Below are 18,876 nucleotides of genomic sequence, written 5' to 3'. Positions count from 1 at the left end.
TCACCCTGTTGTTTCCATAGCAACCTTATAGCACCCTGTTTTGGGTCAATACCAACCACTTACTGCAATGGGTAGATGCACAGTGCACTCTAGCAGTTTAGCAGTTTTTTATACTGCATAGAAAATAAAAATAAAGTATTAATAATATTTATTTATTCAATTGTCTATTTTATTAATAAGATACTATTATATTTTTTATTGAAAACCATGACTGTTAGAAACAGCCACTGGGTGGCTCTTTTTTCTCAACTATTCGTTTTATCTGCAAGTGTTGTTTTATTCATGATTCCAATTTATTTACTGTGGAGTCACATTACTTATGAACAAAATCATTTATCTAATTATAAGTGAGTACTGAATATACAAGAAAATATTTTTCAATATTTAATGACAATGATTATTACTGTGATTCAAATTTCAAATTGTGTTCTTTGTTGCAGGCCTCATGTGGTAGCTTTAATATTAGCTAGAGGTGGTAGTAAAGGAATACCAAGAAAAAATTTAGCTATAATACAAAACACTACACTCCTCCGAAGATCTTTAGATACAATTAATGATTGTGGATGTATGATAAATAATATGCTTATTGATTTTTTTTTAAAGTGGAATTAAAAAGTTATTTATGTTGTATCAATTGTATGATCTCTATTGATTAGAAATTATACATAAATTGTGCATTAAAAATATCATTTTTTGGATTTCAACAATTATATTATCTTCTACTTTAGGGTAAAATTACCTTTGAGTTTTAATCAGTACTGTCTTTTTAATGCAACTGGATTTAAAATTATTTTCAAATTTAAAAAATGCACATTAGTGTGTTATACTACAGATACTCTTATATCAAAGTTTTATTTTTTGTTTTAGTGTTTCACGATGTTTGGGTATCAACAGATGATAAAGAAATTGCAGCTGAAGCTGAATTAGCTGGTGCTAAAGTTTTTCACCGCAGTGCAGAAACTGCTTCAGATAAAGCAACATCACTAAGTGCTGTTAAAGAGTTTAGTATGTACCATCAAAAAGTGGATATTTTTGCTATCATTCAGTGTACCTCACCTTTTATGACTGCTGAGTATTTGACTAGAGCATATAAAATGGCAGTTTATCAGAAATTTGAATCAGTGTTCTCTGTAACACGAAGCCATAAACTACGTTGGAAACTTGGTTCTGGTATAGTGTTATTATTGATGTATCTTAAATGATTTTAATGTTAAATTAAAATTAATAAAATTGTTGTAATAATTACTATTAGATGGTCAACTACAACCATCAAATTTTGATGTATCCAAAAGACCAAGAAGACAGGATTGGGATGGAGAATATGTGGAAAATGGCATGTTTTATTTTGCACATAAAAACCTTATTGTGAATAATAAGCTCCAAGGAGGAAAGTAAGTATTTTAGAATTGAACTTTTTCTTTACAACTACTTATTTATGTTTGATAATTTTATTTTTAGATTGGGAGTAGTTGTTATACCAATGAACAGAAGTTTAGAAATTGACACACAATTTGATTTACAAGCTGCTCGCCTTTTAGCTCCATTACTAGATAAACCTAAAAATGTAACTGAAAGAATTAAATAAATTGCCAAAAACTCATAAGCCAATTTTAAAATGATAATTATGAAATTACTTAAAAATTTTAGTTCATATTATTTAAAATGTATACATGGTATATATATGTCTGTATAAATAAGATTAATTAGTGGCATTCCCAGGAAGATGGTTGAGTGGTCAGCTGACTCAAAGTTATTTTCTTAGTAAAATGTGGGGCTCTCAAAATGATAAACTACATAACTATCTACAGTACAATACTACAATATTCAAAAATTAAATAATTTATGAAATGCACACAGTCTAAAGAATTTTTTTATAAAAATGCAACTATAAATTATGATGTATAGATGTATGTAAAGGCATGAAGACTGAGTATTGTGAAGTATAAAATAATGTGTACAAAATCGTGTGGCCGTTATATATCATCAAAAAATAATGTACCTAAATCAAAATACATGATAGTAAAACACAGCATACCATACATTCAGCTGCCTTAGGCTTTACTCTTTATAAAACATACACCAATGTCTTATAGTTATATTAATTGTTGGTACCCAAATATAATTTAAATAAGGTGAATTGCAGTGAATTTGTTATGCATTGTTAGTTGAAGGTTCTACACAGTAGCCTCTCGTATGTGAGATTGACCCACAATACTAAAATCCTGGGTTCGCCACTGAGATTGATATATTTGACCTAAGTATTCGCCATTCGGATTATACATATTTATTGTTTTGTAAATAATATTGTTAGATGAATTTATAGTTTTACTAAATAAAATGTTAATTTTGAATATACATTTTTCATAACATTAAATTTTATTTTTATAGAAATGTCAATAAATACCAATAATATATAACAGGACAAATAGGATAAGCAGTGTGGGTGAAAAAGAATTGTTGACAATTTACCCTTTACATGGTATTTAATCAGTAGTATTACTGACCCCATCCCATATTAATTATTAAGTATAGTTAGGGACTATAGTTACTAATAAGAAGTAAGAATAAAATAAGAATCCCAAAAGCTAGCTCATATTTATTTTCGCTATTGTTAAACCTTAAACAATTTAACAATTGGTAATGGCTAAATTTTCAATTTATGAAGTTTGACAGCTAAATAAAAATCAACTGTTCCCCCTTTATATTTCTACCTGGGTATACAACTTAAATATTATACCTATTATTATAAAATAATTAATTTTTAACTTCTGAAATATTTAAATTAAGAAATACAATTACATACATTTTAAATAACTTAACCGTAAGATAGTAAATAATAGTACTTGTCTTAAATAGATTTAAGATTTAAACTGAATTCTAGATTACGAAATTATTTTTATTTAGATAATTATAATATAATAAATATAATTTAGGTGTGCATAAGTACAATTTTTTAAAAAAAACTATAACTTGATATTCTACCTAGATTAGAAATAATACTGGAATTTTTTTTTAATTTACTATTACTTACTAATAGATTGTAATCTGCTTAATAGATAAAATAACAAACTTGAAAAAAAATATAGCTTAATGTAACTAAATATTTATTAATTATTGAAAAATTCCAGTTTATTTTTTTTTTCAGAAGTAGAAAATCTATAATATTTTCAATAGTTAATAGATTAATATTATAAAAAATAATCTAATAAAATAGGCAGATAATTCAAATTGTTTTATATTTGAGATTAAAATTTGAATAAGTTAATCTACTAATTTGTATTTTCTTAATATACAATAGTTAAAATGTTATTAAAAAAAATATTTACAATAATATAGTCTTAAATGCTTATTAGTTTTTAGTGTTTTAAACACATAATTTAGATTTTGTAAACATTGAATATATAATTTTTTTTTTGATGTAGTACAATATAAATCATTTAAATATTATTTTTTCTTTACCACTGATCTTCCACACGACCAAGTTTGTAAATCAGAGATGCAGCGAATATAAAAGCATTTTGAAAAAACAGTTCAAGTCCAACTGTCATATTTGGTTTATTTGGACCTACAAATTAAAATAAATGTTTAAAGTTTTAAAAAGTGAATCAAAATATTAATTTATATCAATATGTAATTGTAATTACACAAACATCTTACCTTTGGCTGATACAAAATCAGCAAAAAATATCCAACAAGCAGCAAACAAAGCAGCAAAACCTAATACAAAACCCATAAATAACCAACTACGAGCGCCTCTTGGTCCAAACCATCCTCCTGAGTAAGCTTCTCCTCGAATTTGAGAATTAGATACAACATTAATCCTAAACACATAATTAAATTATTGATATAAAATAAATAACTTATATGAATTATTACTATAAAAACAAAAAAATCTATTGGCCTATCACCATTGAAGTCAAAGTTGGATATGGAACACTGGAATGACAGAAAAAAAAAAATAATTTAATTAAAGCTAGCATAATGATCTTATTACACTTAATAGTATTATTATTTAACAATTCTATTCAGAATCTAAGTATGGTTAAAAATTATAATTTTATATTCCAGTGGCAGAAATATCCTAGTTCTAAAATGGGGGGAAGAGTAAAATCTACAGAAGTAATAAGGTTTAAGTAAAATATTACAGTACTCAGCATAAAAAGTATACAAAATTTATTCATTTTAAATCTCAATGAAAGGGCAGTTCACCAATTACCTCCCTCCCGCAATATTCACCATGGGTATGTTCAGATGCATTACTTTTGTATTTTTGAAAATACATTTTATAATAAAGTAGTATACCTATAGTTTAACACGACTTCTATAGATAGTAAATTGAATACTCATATCATTAGAATTAAAATTTAGTTTCAGAGCAAAACAAGTGAACAAGTGGTTTAACAATGATGTTTGTTTGTTTATTTTTTCTTTAAAAACTTTTCAACTTTTAAGACTTATTTTCTGATCAGAACACAAAAAATCATTTTCTAGTAGCAAATGTAATCAAATCGATACCTTAGTCTGTTGAAGGGTTATTTCTAATAGTTACAAATTACAATATTCTTGATAAACGTTTAGGTAAAACTATCGAAAAATGATAAAAACATGATTTTGTTCAATTTGAGTTTTTATATTTCTGCATATTTTTTTTTTATTGTAGTAGATAACTTACATAAACAATGAAAATGTTCCAATCAATCCACATATGTGATAGGTACCGGGCACTTGACTAGGGTTTACAGCCATTCCATCAATTATAAGCCACCATCCGATTGCAAACTGTTAAACAATAATTAGTAATAGTTTTACTTCTAAATAACATAAATTTTACAAACCAAAAGTCCTGCTATCATCCCAGATACAACATTTCTTTTTTCACTTCCTCCTTCAAACCACAAACAGTTTCCCAAGTTCACGTTATCCATACAATCCATAGGCATTGTTTAAAATAAAATAATTCCAGGAATTAAAAATGAAAATGAAGTAATATTTTTTTTTACACAGAATAAATGCGGTGTATTAAGAATTCGTAAAATGTTGTATGACACTTAATACTTAAACGTCTTAAGCTTTAATCATAAGACAATAAACCGATTAACAAATACTATTGTATTTACTATTTACGGCGTATATATTTATTATTTTTTAATACAATTCGTTTCAGTGATAAGGAATTATAGCTGATAACCGTAATCAAAAGTTTTAATCTCCTTTCTATGGTTCTAATTTAAAATTCAAAAATTCAAACTATGCCAACTATTTAGTATTTAGCATAATCTTAGATCATACACAACTTTGTATTTGACACTATTTATACGTTAGATGGTTGTTTTTTTTTTAATATTATATTGTTTTGTAGGGATAATCTAAGGGCATAATATTGAGATGATTTTATTGTAAACAAAACAATATTTACATCATGAGTAATGAATTCTGACAAACAATATGATTGCATTGATTGCTACAATTAATTGATTTTTGTTCAATCATGTGCATTAGCGTGGTGAACGTTTGCGTACCATCGGACCATGATGCACATTGCACAACATATTATACCTATGTCAGTACCTATCCACTCTTTATCTTCTTAAAATAATTATTAAATTACTGATATATTTTAATTTTAATTTTAAGTTGGTAGTAAAAAACCATCCCTCCGCAAATAAAATTTAACCCTTAAACACCGTTTACCAGGTCACCGATAATGTGCATAGAAATATAGAACAGTAGAAACTTTTCTCGTTATTTGATCAACTTTATTTTAATGAATACAGCACAAAATAGTACAATCCGGTAAGGTTGGTGATACCAATTACTGATGAAAAGAGGGATGGCCCTTTTCCACAATTATGCGTATCACTATCGTGGATTGAGGTCAGTTTTCTGTTACTCTTAAATTTGAATACCTATACTTCTTAAATTTTTCTTAGCATAAAATCAAATCAAATTATATTTTGAAAATTTTCAATAATATGTTGCAAGCATTTTTTATATATTGTTACAAAATGTTAAGATTGTGTTCAAATAGTTTTTAATTACTAGGTAATTTTAACACATTGCCACATTATGTTTAGGCAGCGAAAATTGCATTTTTAAAATATGTAGGTAGATACTATTATTAATAACACATTTTTTTAGTTTTCAATTATATTATTATTAATATAAATAAAATTATATTAAACATTATATAGTTGTAAGATTAATAAAAAACCAAACAATCATAATAAATTATTCTGTGCCTGTGTACAAAATTAAATAATTATTATTATCAGCTGTATAAAACAATGAAACATAAAAACATAGGTGATTACCTAATACATTATTTAGCATTTCATGTTAGTATAACAACTATTCTAAAAAAAAGTGTATGATTGAAGTAATGGGATTTATGTTCTAAATTAATACTCTGACCACAGAATAGAACATTCTGACTTCGATTTGATGTCTTTGATGACTGATTTTGACAAAAATTAATTATTTATATATATCAATAGAAGAAAATTGGAAATTATTTATCATTCTAATCACTTCAAACATTGTTTGTGTTTTTAAAAATTCAATGTAAAAAAATACAGATTGTAACTTTTTATAATTCTAATCGGAAAAATTCAAAATAAACTTCATAGTAAATTCAACTGTGATTTAAAAATTATTAACAGAATGAAACTCAAATTAGTATATTGAGACACTTATAGGTCGCTCCATTAGGTAACCATAATTTTTCGATTGAAAATGAGAGTTTAATAATGCCCAAATTACACCTTGATTATAACAAAAACCTTTCGTAAACTGTGTGTAAAAATTGCTAAGTAAAAAAAATATATGAGTTAGAAATAGAATATTATTGATAGTTTATTTGGTTTTTTATAACATAAAAGCGCAAAAATTCACATTTATTAACATATATAACATTCAAAAATAAATAATTCTTTCTAAGCCACGGAAGTAAGTTATTAATAATAATCTTTGACACGTGTTTTTTTTTTAATCTGGCCTCAAAATCGAGTAACTACAAAACAATAAACAGAATTTATTGACACTGTATTGGGTATAAATATCGGTCGTTTGCCAAAAACGATCAGTCTCCTTCAACAACTCAAGCCTTCAAAATCTAGAAGAAAAAAAACCAACCAAGAAGGATTGCAATAAAGAAACCGACCAGCAGAATGAATAGTTACTACGACGATCAGATCAGAGACAAGCACCCAGCGCCACAGACTAGCAGGTAAGTATAAGTGGAAAATGGCTCCTGGCGATACCACTGTAAAAAAAACGCGCCTATGCTAATACCCCTAGGGTGGTGTGGAAATTTAGCAGTCTTGAATAAAACTATAGCTTATATATGGAAAAATAATACTTGAAAATAACTGTCACAGGATACACGGATAAAATAATGTGGAAAGAAAACCGATGACATTCGTGAGAATTGAACTATTAATTATTATGGTCACTGGTTATCCAAACTCACGTTTGCTGCAGCCGGTTCCGTGATAGGTAGAGTGCAGTGTTGTACCATGAAAGAGGTGCTTGAGCGCCGTTTTAGATAAGTGATAGTCGCCACTGTCCACTATACAGTCGAAATAACAAGACCCAGCTACTTACCACCGGTTGTTCTCAAATAGAGACAACTGGCAATTAATTTCAGTTAGTCATATTATTATGCATTATGTGCGAACTGGTTCTATTCTCTCAATGAATGAATTAATATAGACTACAGTAATGCACCAATTTTGCCTATATTATACGCGCCGGTCAACATTATAATTTTACTCAAAGTATGTAAATGTAAAACAATATTATATTCTTTATATTTTATATTATAAATCTAATTTTTATCAGTGATTCAAACAATTTTTTAATGTAAATGGTAGGTAATCAATATTTTATTTTTGACCATAAATCATAATATAGTAATACATTTTAGTAAATTGAATAAAAAATTTTGTAAATTTATTGTTACCAAGATTCACTATTATAGACTCATTGGAGCAATAATAACTAAGAACTTAGAAGTCTATAATAATAAAAATTATAAAAACTTGACTCAGGTGTTTTGTAATAAAAACTGGTTCAATATTTTGTTTTTTTATTCTATAAAATAATAAAATCAAGAATTCAAAATTAAGCGGGTTTCAAATACTTTATCAATATTTTTCTTATTCATATTACGACCAATCACAGGGCAGGACGACAAATCAAATACTTTCACGTCGGTCCTTCCCGATAATAACTACTGTTTCTATTATTATTATCGTTTAGCAGTTGGCTAAGCTGACTTTATTATCTGCCCACGTCACCGCTGAGTCTTGTAAACAAGACATGTTGCTACGAATCGCTTGTGATAACGACGTGCCAACGCGTACCGCATCACGATTCACGACGACTGCCACTGCCACAGCACCACCCGCTGTAGTCGCCTTCCGAGTAACGGTTTAGTGCGTACTGTCAATCGACAATCAGTATTTATGGTTGTACGAACTGTTCTTATTCCACATTCACTGCTTAACTCCACCGCCGTCCGCCGCTAGTCAAAAACACGTCAGTGTGCCTGTGCCATTGTACGTCGACTATACTCGATTGCTCCTCGCCGCTATCTTACGCGTCAGTTATTGCCACGTATTCACGTTCTTTTTTAGTTTTTTCAATCACCAGTCGTACGAAACGTGCAAAATGGCACCCAAACAGAGGATGAGGATCGCTAACGAAAAAGCCAGCAAAAACATCACGCAGCGGGGCAACGTACCAAAATCGACGGTAAGTGAAAAACCAACCCCCCTTTAATCCCGGTGAGGTGTTTAAGGTTTTTTTGTTTACCTTTTCTTTCCTCGTCATCAATCGGTTGATTTATTTTGCATTGTGCGTTTTTCAGAAATCTGAAAAAAACAAAACACCTGTTAGTCCGTGGCTGTTGGCGCTATTTTTATTTGTCGTTTGCGGATCTGGTAAGTTCTTGTTTTTATATTTTACCATATTGTTTGTCTCCATAATAGCTATGAGTGTGTGGGACATAGGTCCATACATATAAACATATAATAACAATAGATCTGACAAGATGATTTATTGTCTTGATGTTTGGTTGTCTCCCGTTTTTTTTTTTTGGACTGCATAGGTGTTCTACTTGTGTAAGAATACATTGTTTGTGTAATGTTTTAAAATTTATTCTAAAATTTGAAGTTAAAAGTAAACAAACCAATTTAACTAATATTGTACAGTTATTTCAATACTTAGTGCTACGTACTTCTAAACAAGTATACCTACCAATTTACTAAATATTCTTATAAATCAAAAAGTCTCACTAATTTATTATTTTTATCTAATTTTATATAAGTTGAAGCTTATTATATAGATTATAAGTTAAATAATAATCAAAGTAAGTTGTAATATAATTTTAAAATTTTTTTCACATTTTTAGAAACTTTTTTATTAAATAATAAATTGTTTAATAAAATTTGTCGAAATTCTGTTTAAAAATTATGGTTATATATTTGGTTGGAACATATTAACTCTAACCAAAACCCTCTGACATCCAGCTATCACGTATATTTACTTATTCACAAAAAAAACTATATTATAGTGTAAAATATGATTAAAGTCCCTTTAACAACTGTTATTGTGTGTATAGGATATAGAATTAAAATTCCACATAAAAAGTGAATTGTTAATGCATTACTACCACACACCAGGTTTTATTGTTTTATTTAATCGGAGTAGTCAAAGAACTAAATGAACAATTATCAAACAATTCTTTATCTTATACCTAGTTTTCTTAGTTTATATAGTATGGTATTTTAACTTCAATTTTTAAAATAAATAAATAATCCTAAAATGTATTATGAAACTAATTGAATAACAAAAAATATACATACTATATTTTTATTAAAATATGGTATACTAACACATAATGACTTTCATCTGTTTTTTTTTTCAGTTATATTTCAACTTATACAAAGCATAAGGAGTGCATAAATACCAATTGTCTATGTTACTACATTTAATATTTTCATCAACATTCTTGTATCTCAAAATGTTATTCCCATCAATGTATTTTTTTTCTAAATGTGTTATTTTTTCTGGTAAATAATTATTTTCTTTATTATAATTTTATTCTTATATATTATTTTGTTTTGTGTTATTTTATTTATTTTTTAATGAAACATTAATATCATGCAATTTATACTTCATAATTCCTTTTGTGAAATGTAAACAATTTTTGTTGTAACAGCAAACCTCAATATCTTTATACGTTATTAATTATATTTTTTTATCAATGCTAATTAAAATACTTGTATATATAATAAATTGAAACTAAATGAATATGTTAAATGAAGTCCTCGAGTTTAATTTTTGGTTCCTTGTTAGCAAATTCAAATTAATAATTTTTTTACTGACAGACATGTATGATGTATCGTCATGTAAAACATAAAATTAAGATTTAAATGTGTTAAATTGTAAAATCTTCTTAGTAAAAAAAAAAATAAATGGACAAGTAGAGGTGACCATACTACAGTAACCTACTGTTAGTAGGTATTCAATACACCCTGTTATTGAGTAAATCACTGTAATTATTAACTGAATTCAATGATACATTATTGTGTATGGATAACAATCCTAGGTTTTCAAGGTCAGTCGGTTTCTTAATAAATACATTTCATGATATACATATTTATATTGTTACTATAGTTATACACTTAACAATGTGATGTATTAGGTTGAATTAATATTTTTCAAAAAATTATATTTATATCATGAATCAACTTATGAGTTAATATTGAATTACTAGTTGTAGTTACTATGAATAACTAAAATATAAATGGTACTGTCCCTGTTTAGATAACAAATAATTAAATAGGAAAATGATTTTTCAAAAATAATGTTTAGATATTTTGTTTTTTTTTTGTACTTTGGGTGCTCTAAATAAACTTATTTTTTAATCCAATTGTTTTTCGTTGTTTGACATCTAGAGCATAACCAGTGGCGCAACCAGGGGAGTTGCAAAAAGGTCTTTAGCACCCCCTGTTGTTTATATTCAACTTTTATTATTTTGTAGAAATACCATGAATGTTATGTTTTTAAATTATGGAAAATTTCCTGAAAAATATTTAATTATTTGGTTGTAAGTCATATAATATAATTCATTATAATTCATTTCATACAATGATATTCCCATAATATTGTTAGACCAGCGTTCCTTACTGTGTTCCGCGGAACCCTAGGGTTCCGCAAAACTAAAGTGCTTTTTTTCAAAATGTTGAAGAAAATTACTAAAAAAATCTAACTAGAGATTAGTAGCGACTAGCGGGAAAAAAAGGTTCCACGGACAAAAGAGTTTAAGTAACGCTGTGTTGGACGATTAACTATAAGGACGATAAGGTATACATTACGGAGAAATATATTGCTTACGAGCTATTTTTAGCCAATAGGTCGCATCAAAAAGCACTATATCTCTGTGGTGCATTCACATATTAAGCACCCCCTGTTTTAGAGGTCTAGTTGCGCCTATGCTGCTTTACTAGAATTACACTCTGGTATAAAACAATTAACCATTTTTAATGTGAGGGTACAAAAATAAAAAATACAAATTACTATAGTTTTATTACGTATAATTATTATATTTAAATAATCAAATAAACCATTAATAACAATTATTAAACTAAAATAGTTAGGTTAGGTCATTTTCCTATTAAATTTTTGTTACATGTTATTTAGAATACAGAACTTGACCAAATGACATAGAGCTAGAAAAGATAAAATGCTCACAGAAAGGAGTTATGTGAGAATTGCATTTCGTAGAGAATAATTTACTACTTTTAGACGAAACTATCTTAAATGATGAAACAGTCAATAAAATTAAAAGAATTAGACCTATATTAAAAACAGTAGCAGTTTCATCTATATTTCCGAACCTCCCATTTTCTTTAAGTGTTGTACGCATTTTTTAATTTTTATTACATTGGGTATGCATTTTATCGTAAGACATTCGAACTAGAATGAAACTACAAAAAAACTGTAAAAAATCAAGTGAAGTGGAAAATTATCAAAACTTTAATTAATGTATTGTTTATATATGCACCATGTTTCATTTATCATTATTCATTAGACTCGTAGTCATTACAGAATATTTTAAATTTTAAACTTTTTTTACAGCAAACACCTTGAAACTTGAACTTTAATTGTATATTTAGGTATACTTTAACATAACCAGAAAATAAATAATGAATTAATGAATCAAAATTTGTAATTCATTCGAATTCAAAAAATCAAAAAAAAAAACGTAAATTTTTACTTTTTAGTAAAGTACTTAGTACGTACATTATGAGTTATGACAATCGTGGCTTAGTTGGCTTACCGCTTACGTTCTAGGGCCTAGGCTCTAATCGAACGACGCGCTTCTGGCGGCAGAATAATCGTGCGACTTCCTGGCCACTTTATAAATGGGCGGGTATAGCAGTTTGATCGTCTTATCTCTTATCTCCATGTTTGTACCACATTGTGATTGTTTTCAATATTTTGAGGTTAATTCCAAATTTCTTTTATCATTCTTTTAATGTGTTATCAACTTGGTCGGATCGAGTCGCCGAATCTGGAAATAGTAGATTGAAGATTAGACTCATGCTCGACATGCTTGTTCAGTTCATATTAAAAAGCCGATTCCAGACTCACTAGTGACTGAGCCGACCATAATAATAATAATAATAATAATTACAATTAAATCGAAATTATGATTTTTGAAGGCTGCAGTAATTTTCGTACTAGAATAATTTTATCACTCTTAAGTGGTAAACCAGTTAAAATACGAAATATTCGATCACAAGAAAATGAACCTGGACTAAAAGGTAAAAATACATTCTAAAAATATGAAATTTCTTGAATTAATAATTGTCTATATAATTTTAGAGTTCGAAGTAAATTTTTTACGTTTGGTCGACAAGTTAACTAATGGTACTAACTTGGATGTCAATGAGACTGGTACTGACTTGTATTTTCAACCTGGTTTACTTATTGGTGGTGCAATAGATCATGAATGTTGTAAATTACGAGGCATAGGTTATTACTTGGAATTAATTATCATGATTGCACCTTATTGTAAAAAAGGAATACAAGCCACACTTAAAGGAGTCACTAATAATCAAGTAAATTATAAAATCTGTTTATATATTAAATAAAAAGTATAAATATTTACATTTTTTAAAGAAAGACCCATCAGTTGATGCTTTTAAAGCTGGAGCATTAACAATTTTACAAAGAATATTGTTATTAGCTACTGATGCCACTATGGAAATTAAAAAACGTGGTATGGAACCAGATGGTGGAGGTGAAGTATATTTTTCTTGTGAACCCGTTAAATATACCAAAGCATTGCAAGTAAGACTATTATTTATCTTCTGTGTAAATTTAAGATTTATTTTTTATGTATAGTTAACAGACTTTGGAAAAATAAAAAAAATAAGAGGAACATTTTTCTCATTAAGAGTATCACCATCAATTTCCAATCGGATGGTAGAAAAGGCTAAATCTGTCATGCTTAAATTTATTCCCGATGTATATTTTACGGTAGATCATCCAAAAGGAAAACTATGTGGAAAATCTCCTGGTTTTGGTGCAAATATTGTTGCATCAACAACTAATGGAATAATATTAACTGCTGATAGTGTGTCGCTACCATTTACTGGTCAAAGAACTACAGCTGAAGAAGTAGCAGAAAATGTAGCATCAGCTATGCTTGAAGAGATTTGGCGAGGAGGTTGTATAGATTCTTCTTTTCAGTCCATTGTACTTCTTTACATGGCTCTTAGACAAAAAGATGTATCTCATGTTGTATTAGGACCATTATCACCTTACACGTAAGTATAGTTATTTAAACTATTAAAATTAATAATATTTACTAAAAAAGATAATTATTTTTATTAAACAATTTTAGAATTCAATTTTTAAGGCATTTGAAAGAATTTTTTGGAATATCATTTAAATTAGAACCATATATTGATTCTCAAAATGAAGACTTAAGTCAAGGCTGTGATTCAAAAATTTTAGTAACTGGAGTTGGTATTGGTTACAATAAACTTGTTTAAAATGATAATATAACATATTTTTTATAAAAAGATGTATTTTATTTAAATTTAATAATATACTATATAGATTTAGTACTTAAATAACAGAAAAAAACAATCTTAAACAAAGTATTAAGATTGGTAGGCATTAGTGAGTTAGATTCTTTACAAGGATATAATAACATAATATTTTAATATTATTTTATTTGATACGGAATCACCTCCTAAAACTATTTTATGTATTAAAATGTTTTCATAATTAAATAATATTAACTTTGGTATAAATACAATATACATATTATAATTTTATATTTATACGAGTACTGCATAAAACTTGTATATTTTAAAACAGTTAAATACTCAATAATTATACTAAGTGCGCTGAGAGAGCGCAAGTCGGCGGCGACCAAATTCAGTTTTACTGCGCATCCCCAAGCGTCACTCTGCCATAGGGAAACCAGTTTTGACAGCAGGGAGATACAGGAGGATGCGCAGAACTTGATAGCCGACTTGCACTCTTTCGGCGCACTCAGTATAGTATATCTACTACATGGACATAATATAAGTGTCATAGACAACAGACAAGGTTTATAAAGATTAGGTTATAAGATTTATTCATAGATTTCTATACTATTTTTGTGGTATAAGTTATTCATGTGGTATGACACCTAGATTCTCATCATAGGAATTTGTGATAAAAGTAACAATTCATTGAAAACCTCGGATATCCTTGTTGAAAAACTGAATACATTTCAACAATACTGTAATATGATCTTTGGTGAACTTTTATAATATTTCATTATTAGTAAAGGTAAAATGTCAGTTATTAAACATAGATAATGATATATTCCTTCTTCAAAATATTGGGAATAAAAAATGTTTTGTATTCTCTAGTCTAAATATTCATAAATGGATTCATACCTAATTTGTTTATATTGAGTTTTCTTTTAAAAATTTGAAATACATGAAACTTGCATAGAGTTTTCTCCAGGAAAATTATAATTTAAAACATTTTCTCATATTTATCTATTATAAATGAGTAAATGAGTTTATTAAATTGCTGTTTTCATTTGTAATTTTAAATAAAGAAATAAGCTGATCAGTATATTCTTTGAGTTCAACAACCAATATACCTACTACTACTGTCTTTGAACTTCCAACTGAATCTTCTATCAAAAATAAATATACAATACCATTGAATTTTAATAATTTATAGGTACCTTTCAAAAACACTATTTTAAGAAATACAGCAAAATAATTTTTCATCGTATTATTTTGAAAAAAAAGGAATGCAAGATGAAAGTCCATTAGTAAAAGTTAAACTTTTAAATTTTCTTTTTATTGAAAAATATTGGTTGTATCTTTTAAAAAATTATGTCGCCTGATTTAGCTGATAAGTTTTATAACAGAAACTTTTTTATAAATTTATAACAGTGTTTTATTTATTTTGTTATGAAGATGTCCAAAAGCTTCACTAAAAATAGAACAAATTAATACTGGTTGTTATTTTTACTTAAACAACAACCAACATACAAATCGCAGTCATGTTTGAAATAAAGATAAAATGAGCGTTGGAAAGATATACATAGAAATTTCAATATATTATAGTCCTTTTAAAATAGATAAATAGCAGTATTAATTATTAAAATCAGTGTATACATAATATGTGTATAACTGTAATTTATGTTTTAATTATATAAAACAACGGAGTTAGTACAGTTTGGCCCCGAGATGACAGCCTGAATAATTTTCATATTTTCGTATTTAATTTTTATTTTGAAAAAACGCGCGAAGGTATTATGAATCAGTGACCAACGCTAAATTTGCGACGATGCGACTTACGCATGCGCACATTAAACATTTCATACTAAAATAGTAAATAGGAGGATTGTTCTGTACTTCAGCCTGTGTTCAGTGCTTATTATGTTTACGTGCATTGTGCTTCAAGTTATCGCGCCATGGCTTCATGCATAGTTAATGATCAAAATATGTGACACCGTATTTAATCTAACACCGGTTGTTGATAATAATATAAATTTCATTCATCTTCAGAGTCGAGCCACGAGTCGTGTTGAGTAAACTGCGTAGTGAGTAGGTCGTAGGACATTAGGTCAGCATCCGACTTAATGTTTTCTCTTTTTAATTGTAAATTATTGTAATTGTTTCGTTAATCGTTCACTTGATAGTTGACACACAATAAACTCGATGGAAATAATTGATATAAGTGATCTAAGATGAATTATACATAAGAACGTTTCTATAGTTTTCATATACATTTAGCCATAATTTTATTGTAATATTTTTAAATTCTAAAATGGGTGGCAAAGGATCCAAACACGATCGCGTTATAGATCCACTGACGTTTGACGAAAATGATTGTATCGATAAATTGATGAGCTACAAAGAAATTATTTCTTTGGAAGAACTGTTACACAGATGGAATTCATATTTAACGCACAACATGAACAGTCATATTAAACAATTATTTGCAACCAACAAACCGTGTCGACAGCGTGTGGTGCATGTCTATCGATGTTTATCAACCTGTGAAATGTACCATGAATCTTACCTAAAAATAATGTCGATTGTACTTGCAAAATCAAATATCGAACGATACACAATTGATCTTTTGGAAACGATAAATCTTTGTTTAAAGGATACTGATGAATATGCCTATTGGATAAGAATTGGAGCTAAGGCACATACTATTCATCAACTTTCATCTCTATTGTCAAAAAATGGTTTGACAGGTGATATTGCTGCATGGCTGCGAGGCAATACTCTCCTTGGACTATTGCATAGAGCTCTGGTTACTACACTTTACTCAGTGCCACGGAAACTAGATTTACTTCCAGCTATCAGTGTAAATCAAAAATACATACAGTCGTTTAAAACTATTTTAGATCTTGGATGGATAATGTTCTTAAAACATAGTTTACCAGCTGACTGTCAAGAAAATTGGAGATTGTTGTTTTCAAGTAGTTCACACGGCGAGAGCTTCCAATCACTAAGTGCTGCCATTATTGACCAAGGAAGTACAATTTTAATTATAAAAGATAATTCTGGTAATGTCTTTGGAGGTTATGCTTCACAATCGTGGCTATTAAAGCCTAAATTTTATGGAGATTCCAATTGTTTTGTTTTCTCTTTATATCCAAATTTGAATATATGTGTTTCTTCTGGGCATAATGATAATTTTATGTACATGAATAGTGGTCAATATACACTACCAAATGGCATAGGAATGGGAGGACAGTTTGGCTATTGGGGATTATGGATAGATTCAGAGTATGGCATTGGCAAAAGTAGTGTTTCATGTTCAACATTTAATGACTACTCAATGTTATCGGCTAATAAAGATTTCAAGATTGATTCATTAGAAATATGGTGTGTTAAAGAAAAACCAAAACTAGATGATGAAGAGGAAGAAAGAAAACTTCCATCAGATAGAGATGATTGGGATATGAATCTATTGGAGATGGCTGGACGCACAAAATACTCTGATGGATTAAGAGATGAAGATGAAGTTAAATGAATAACAATGTCCAACTTTGTTATTAGTTTAACTTTAATTAAGTTATAACAGTTTTTAGTCTAATAATTTACGTTTTTGCTTTGTCAAAAATTCATGATTCATAAAAAATATCTGATATGCGATTATAATTTTTTTTTTTTTAGTTTTGTTTTATTTATTTTAATTGAGCATATATTTATTTATTAATTTTAATCCATAAATATATATTTCTAAAATAATATTAAAAAAGTCTGATTTTTTAATTTAATAAATAATAAAAGCTTGTTAAAATATTAATGTTTGTTTTTGTATATTTTAATATTTTTTAGTAAAAAAGATTTATAAACCATAAAAAGGTTTAAGAATATTAACCTAACCATTGTCAGTTGTCACCTTGTAATGGAGATAATGTCATTTGGAGGAGCTAAGATATATTTTTGTATCGTGAGATTTCTTTGTATGAATGTTTAGTCAGCATCAAAAGATGAAACTGCACTAGAATTTTAAAATATTTTTTTAGTAATAACTATTTTTTTTTCATTTTTGTTTTAAAGATTTTCCTAATATATTACTTTTATAGCACTAATATAAACCTAAATCATACTAAATTATAGAAGATAAATGATAATTAATCTAAACTACAGATAAACATTTCTAGCTGCATTATTTTCCCACATCAATGTGGTGCTATGACAAGCCAACGAGAACTGTACATTGTACAGTATGGATCGTCTTCAGCTGACATAAAATACTTAGCATTACTTTAAAAAATTTCCATCACTAATTATTTGACCTCTTTTAACACTGAAATTACATACTTCTGCTCGGTGAAAAGATAATTATTGTTTCATAAAATAGTATGTATCAATATAATGATAAAAGATATGCAATTGTAATTTTAAAATGTAATTTATAATTCTGATATATATGTATATACACATTACATCTTTCTAAAATACTTCAATATTAATTTGTATCAATCACAATTATTAAAATACTAATCAAGAATAGAATATTACCATTAACTAATTTATAATTATTTTGAATTATTACAATTGGAGGATGAGTTATTGTTTTAATTTAACCTACAACAAGTCATAAGTACATGACTTACTATTTTAGTCAACACTTACTATTGGCAATTAAAATGTTTATTAAATAAGTTACCATTAAATATAAAACTATGGCACCAAACCAATAAGAACACAATGTGACAAATGCAGTATGTCCCATGTTGCAAAGTTGTTTATTATTTTATAGTTATAATTTATGAACTTATTAGACATACTTACTATAGACTAAAAGATTTTTTGA

The 18,876-nt window shown here is 27.7% G+C and overlaps 5 protein-coding genes across 5 annotated transcripts; 4 read left to right on the top strand and 1 right to left on the bottom strand.

The window, feature by feature from the left end:
• The first annotated feature begins 85 nt into the window (after window positions 1-85).
• LOC114128368 (N-acylneuraminate cytidylyltransferase A) lies at window positions 86-2,355 on the top strand. The gene is made up of 5 exons (XM_027992871.2): window positions 86-347; window positions 441-565; window positions 868-1,170; window positions 1,253-1,391; window positions 1,459-2,355. The coding sequence occupies exons 1-5, from the start codon at window positions 208-210 to the stop codon at window positions 1,583-1,585; spliced, it is 834 nt and encodes a 277-aa protein (XP_027848672.2). The 5' UTR covers window positions 86-207; the 3' UTR covers window positions 1,586-2,355.
• An 856-nt stretch (window positions 2,356-3,211) lies between these two features.
• Window positions 3,212-5,131, bottom strand: LOC114128355 (transmembrane protein 50A). Its single transcript, XM_027992855.2, has 4 exons — window positions 4,836-5,131; window positions 4,673-4,779; window positions 3,658-3,821; window positions 3,212-3,565 (listed from the first exon to the last, which is right to left on the bottom strand). Exons 1-4 carry the CDS (start codon window positions 4,938-4,940, stop codon window positions 3,456-3,458), a joined length of 486 nt encoding a protein of 161 aa, XP_027848656.1. The 5' UTR covers window positions 4,941-5,131; the 3' UTR covers window positions 3,212-3,455.
• A 3,238-nt stretch (window positions 5,132-8,369) lies between these two features.
• On the top strand, window positions 8,370-10,117 carry LOC114128373 (stress-associated endoplasmic reticulum protein 2). The gene is made up of 3 exons (XM_027992878.2): window positions 8,370-8,754; window positions 8,870-8,942; window positions 9,929-10,117. Exons 1-3 carry the CDS (start codon window positions 8,671-8,673, stop codon window positions 9,964-9,966), a joined length of 195 nt encoding a protein of 64 aa, XP_027848679.1. The 5' UTR covers window positions 8,370-8,670; the 3' UTR covers window positions 9,967-10,117.
• A 2,199-nt stretch (window positions 10,118-12,316) lies between these two features.
• Window positions 12,317-14,099, top strand: LOC114128350 (RNA 3'-terminal phosphate cyclase-like protein). Its single transcript, XM_027992847.2, has 5 exons — window positions 12,317-12,833; window positions 12,895-13,130; window positions 13,192-13,362; window positions 13,417-13,841; window positions 13,919-14,099. Exons 1-5 carry the CDS (start codon window positions 12,719-12,721, stop codon window positions 14,067-14,069), a joined length of 1,098 nt encoding a protein of 365 aa, XP_027848648.2. The 5' UTR covers window positions 12,317-12,718; the 3' UTR covers window positions 14,070-14,099.
• Window positions 14,100-15,693: 1,594 nt separating this feature from the next.
• On the top strand, window positions 15,694-17,859 carry LOC114128349 (MTOR-associated protein MEAK7). The gene has a single exon (XM_027992846.2). It carries the CDS (start codon window positions 16,363-16,365, stop codon window positions 17,581-17,583), a length of 1,221 nt encoding a protein of 406 aa, XP_027848647.1. The 5' UTR covers window positions 15,694-16,362; the 3' UTR covers window positions 17,584-17,859.
• Window positions 17,860-18,876: the final 1,017 nt, after the last annotated feature.

Source organism: Aphis gossypii, chromosome 3 (assembly GCF_020184175.1).
Source record: "Aphis gossypii isolate Hap1 chromosome 3, ASM2018417v2, whole genome shotgun sequence".
Taxonomy (NCBI): domain Eukaryota; kingdom Metazoa; phylum Arthropoda; class Insecta; order Hemiptera; family Aphididae; genus Aphis; species Aphis gossypii.
Note: the sequence above shows the minus strand (reverse complement) of the source record. Positions and strands in the feature narration are given on the sequence as shown.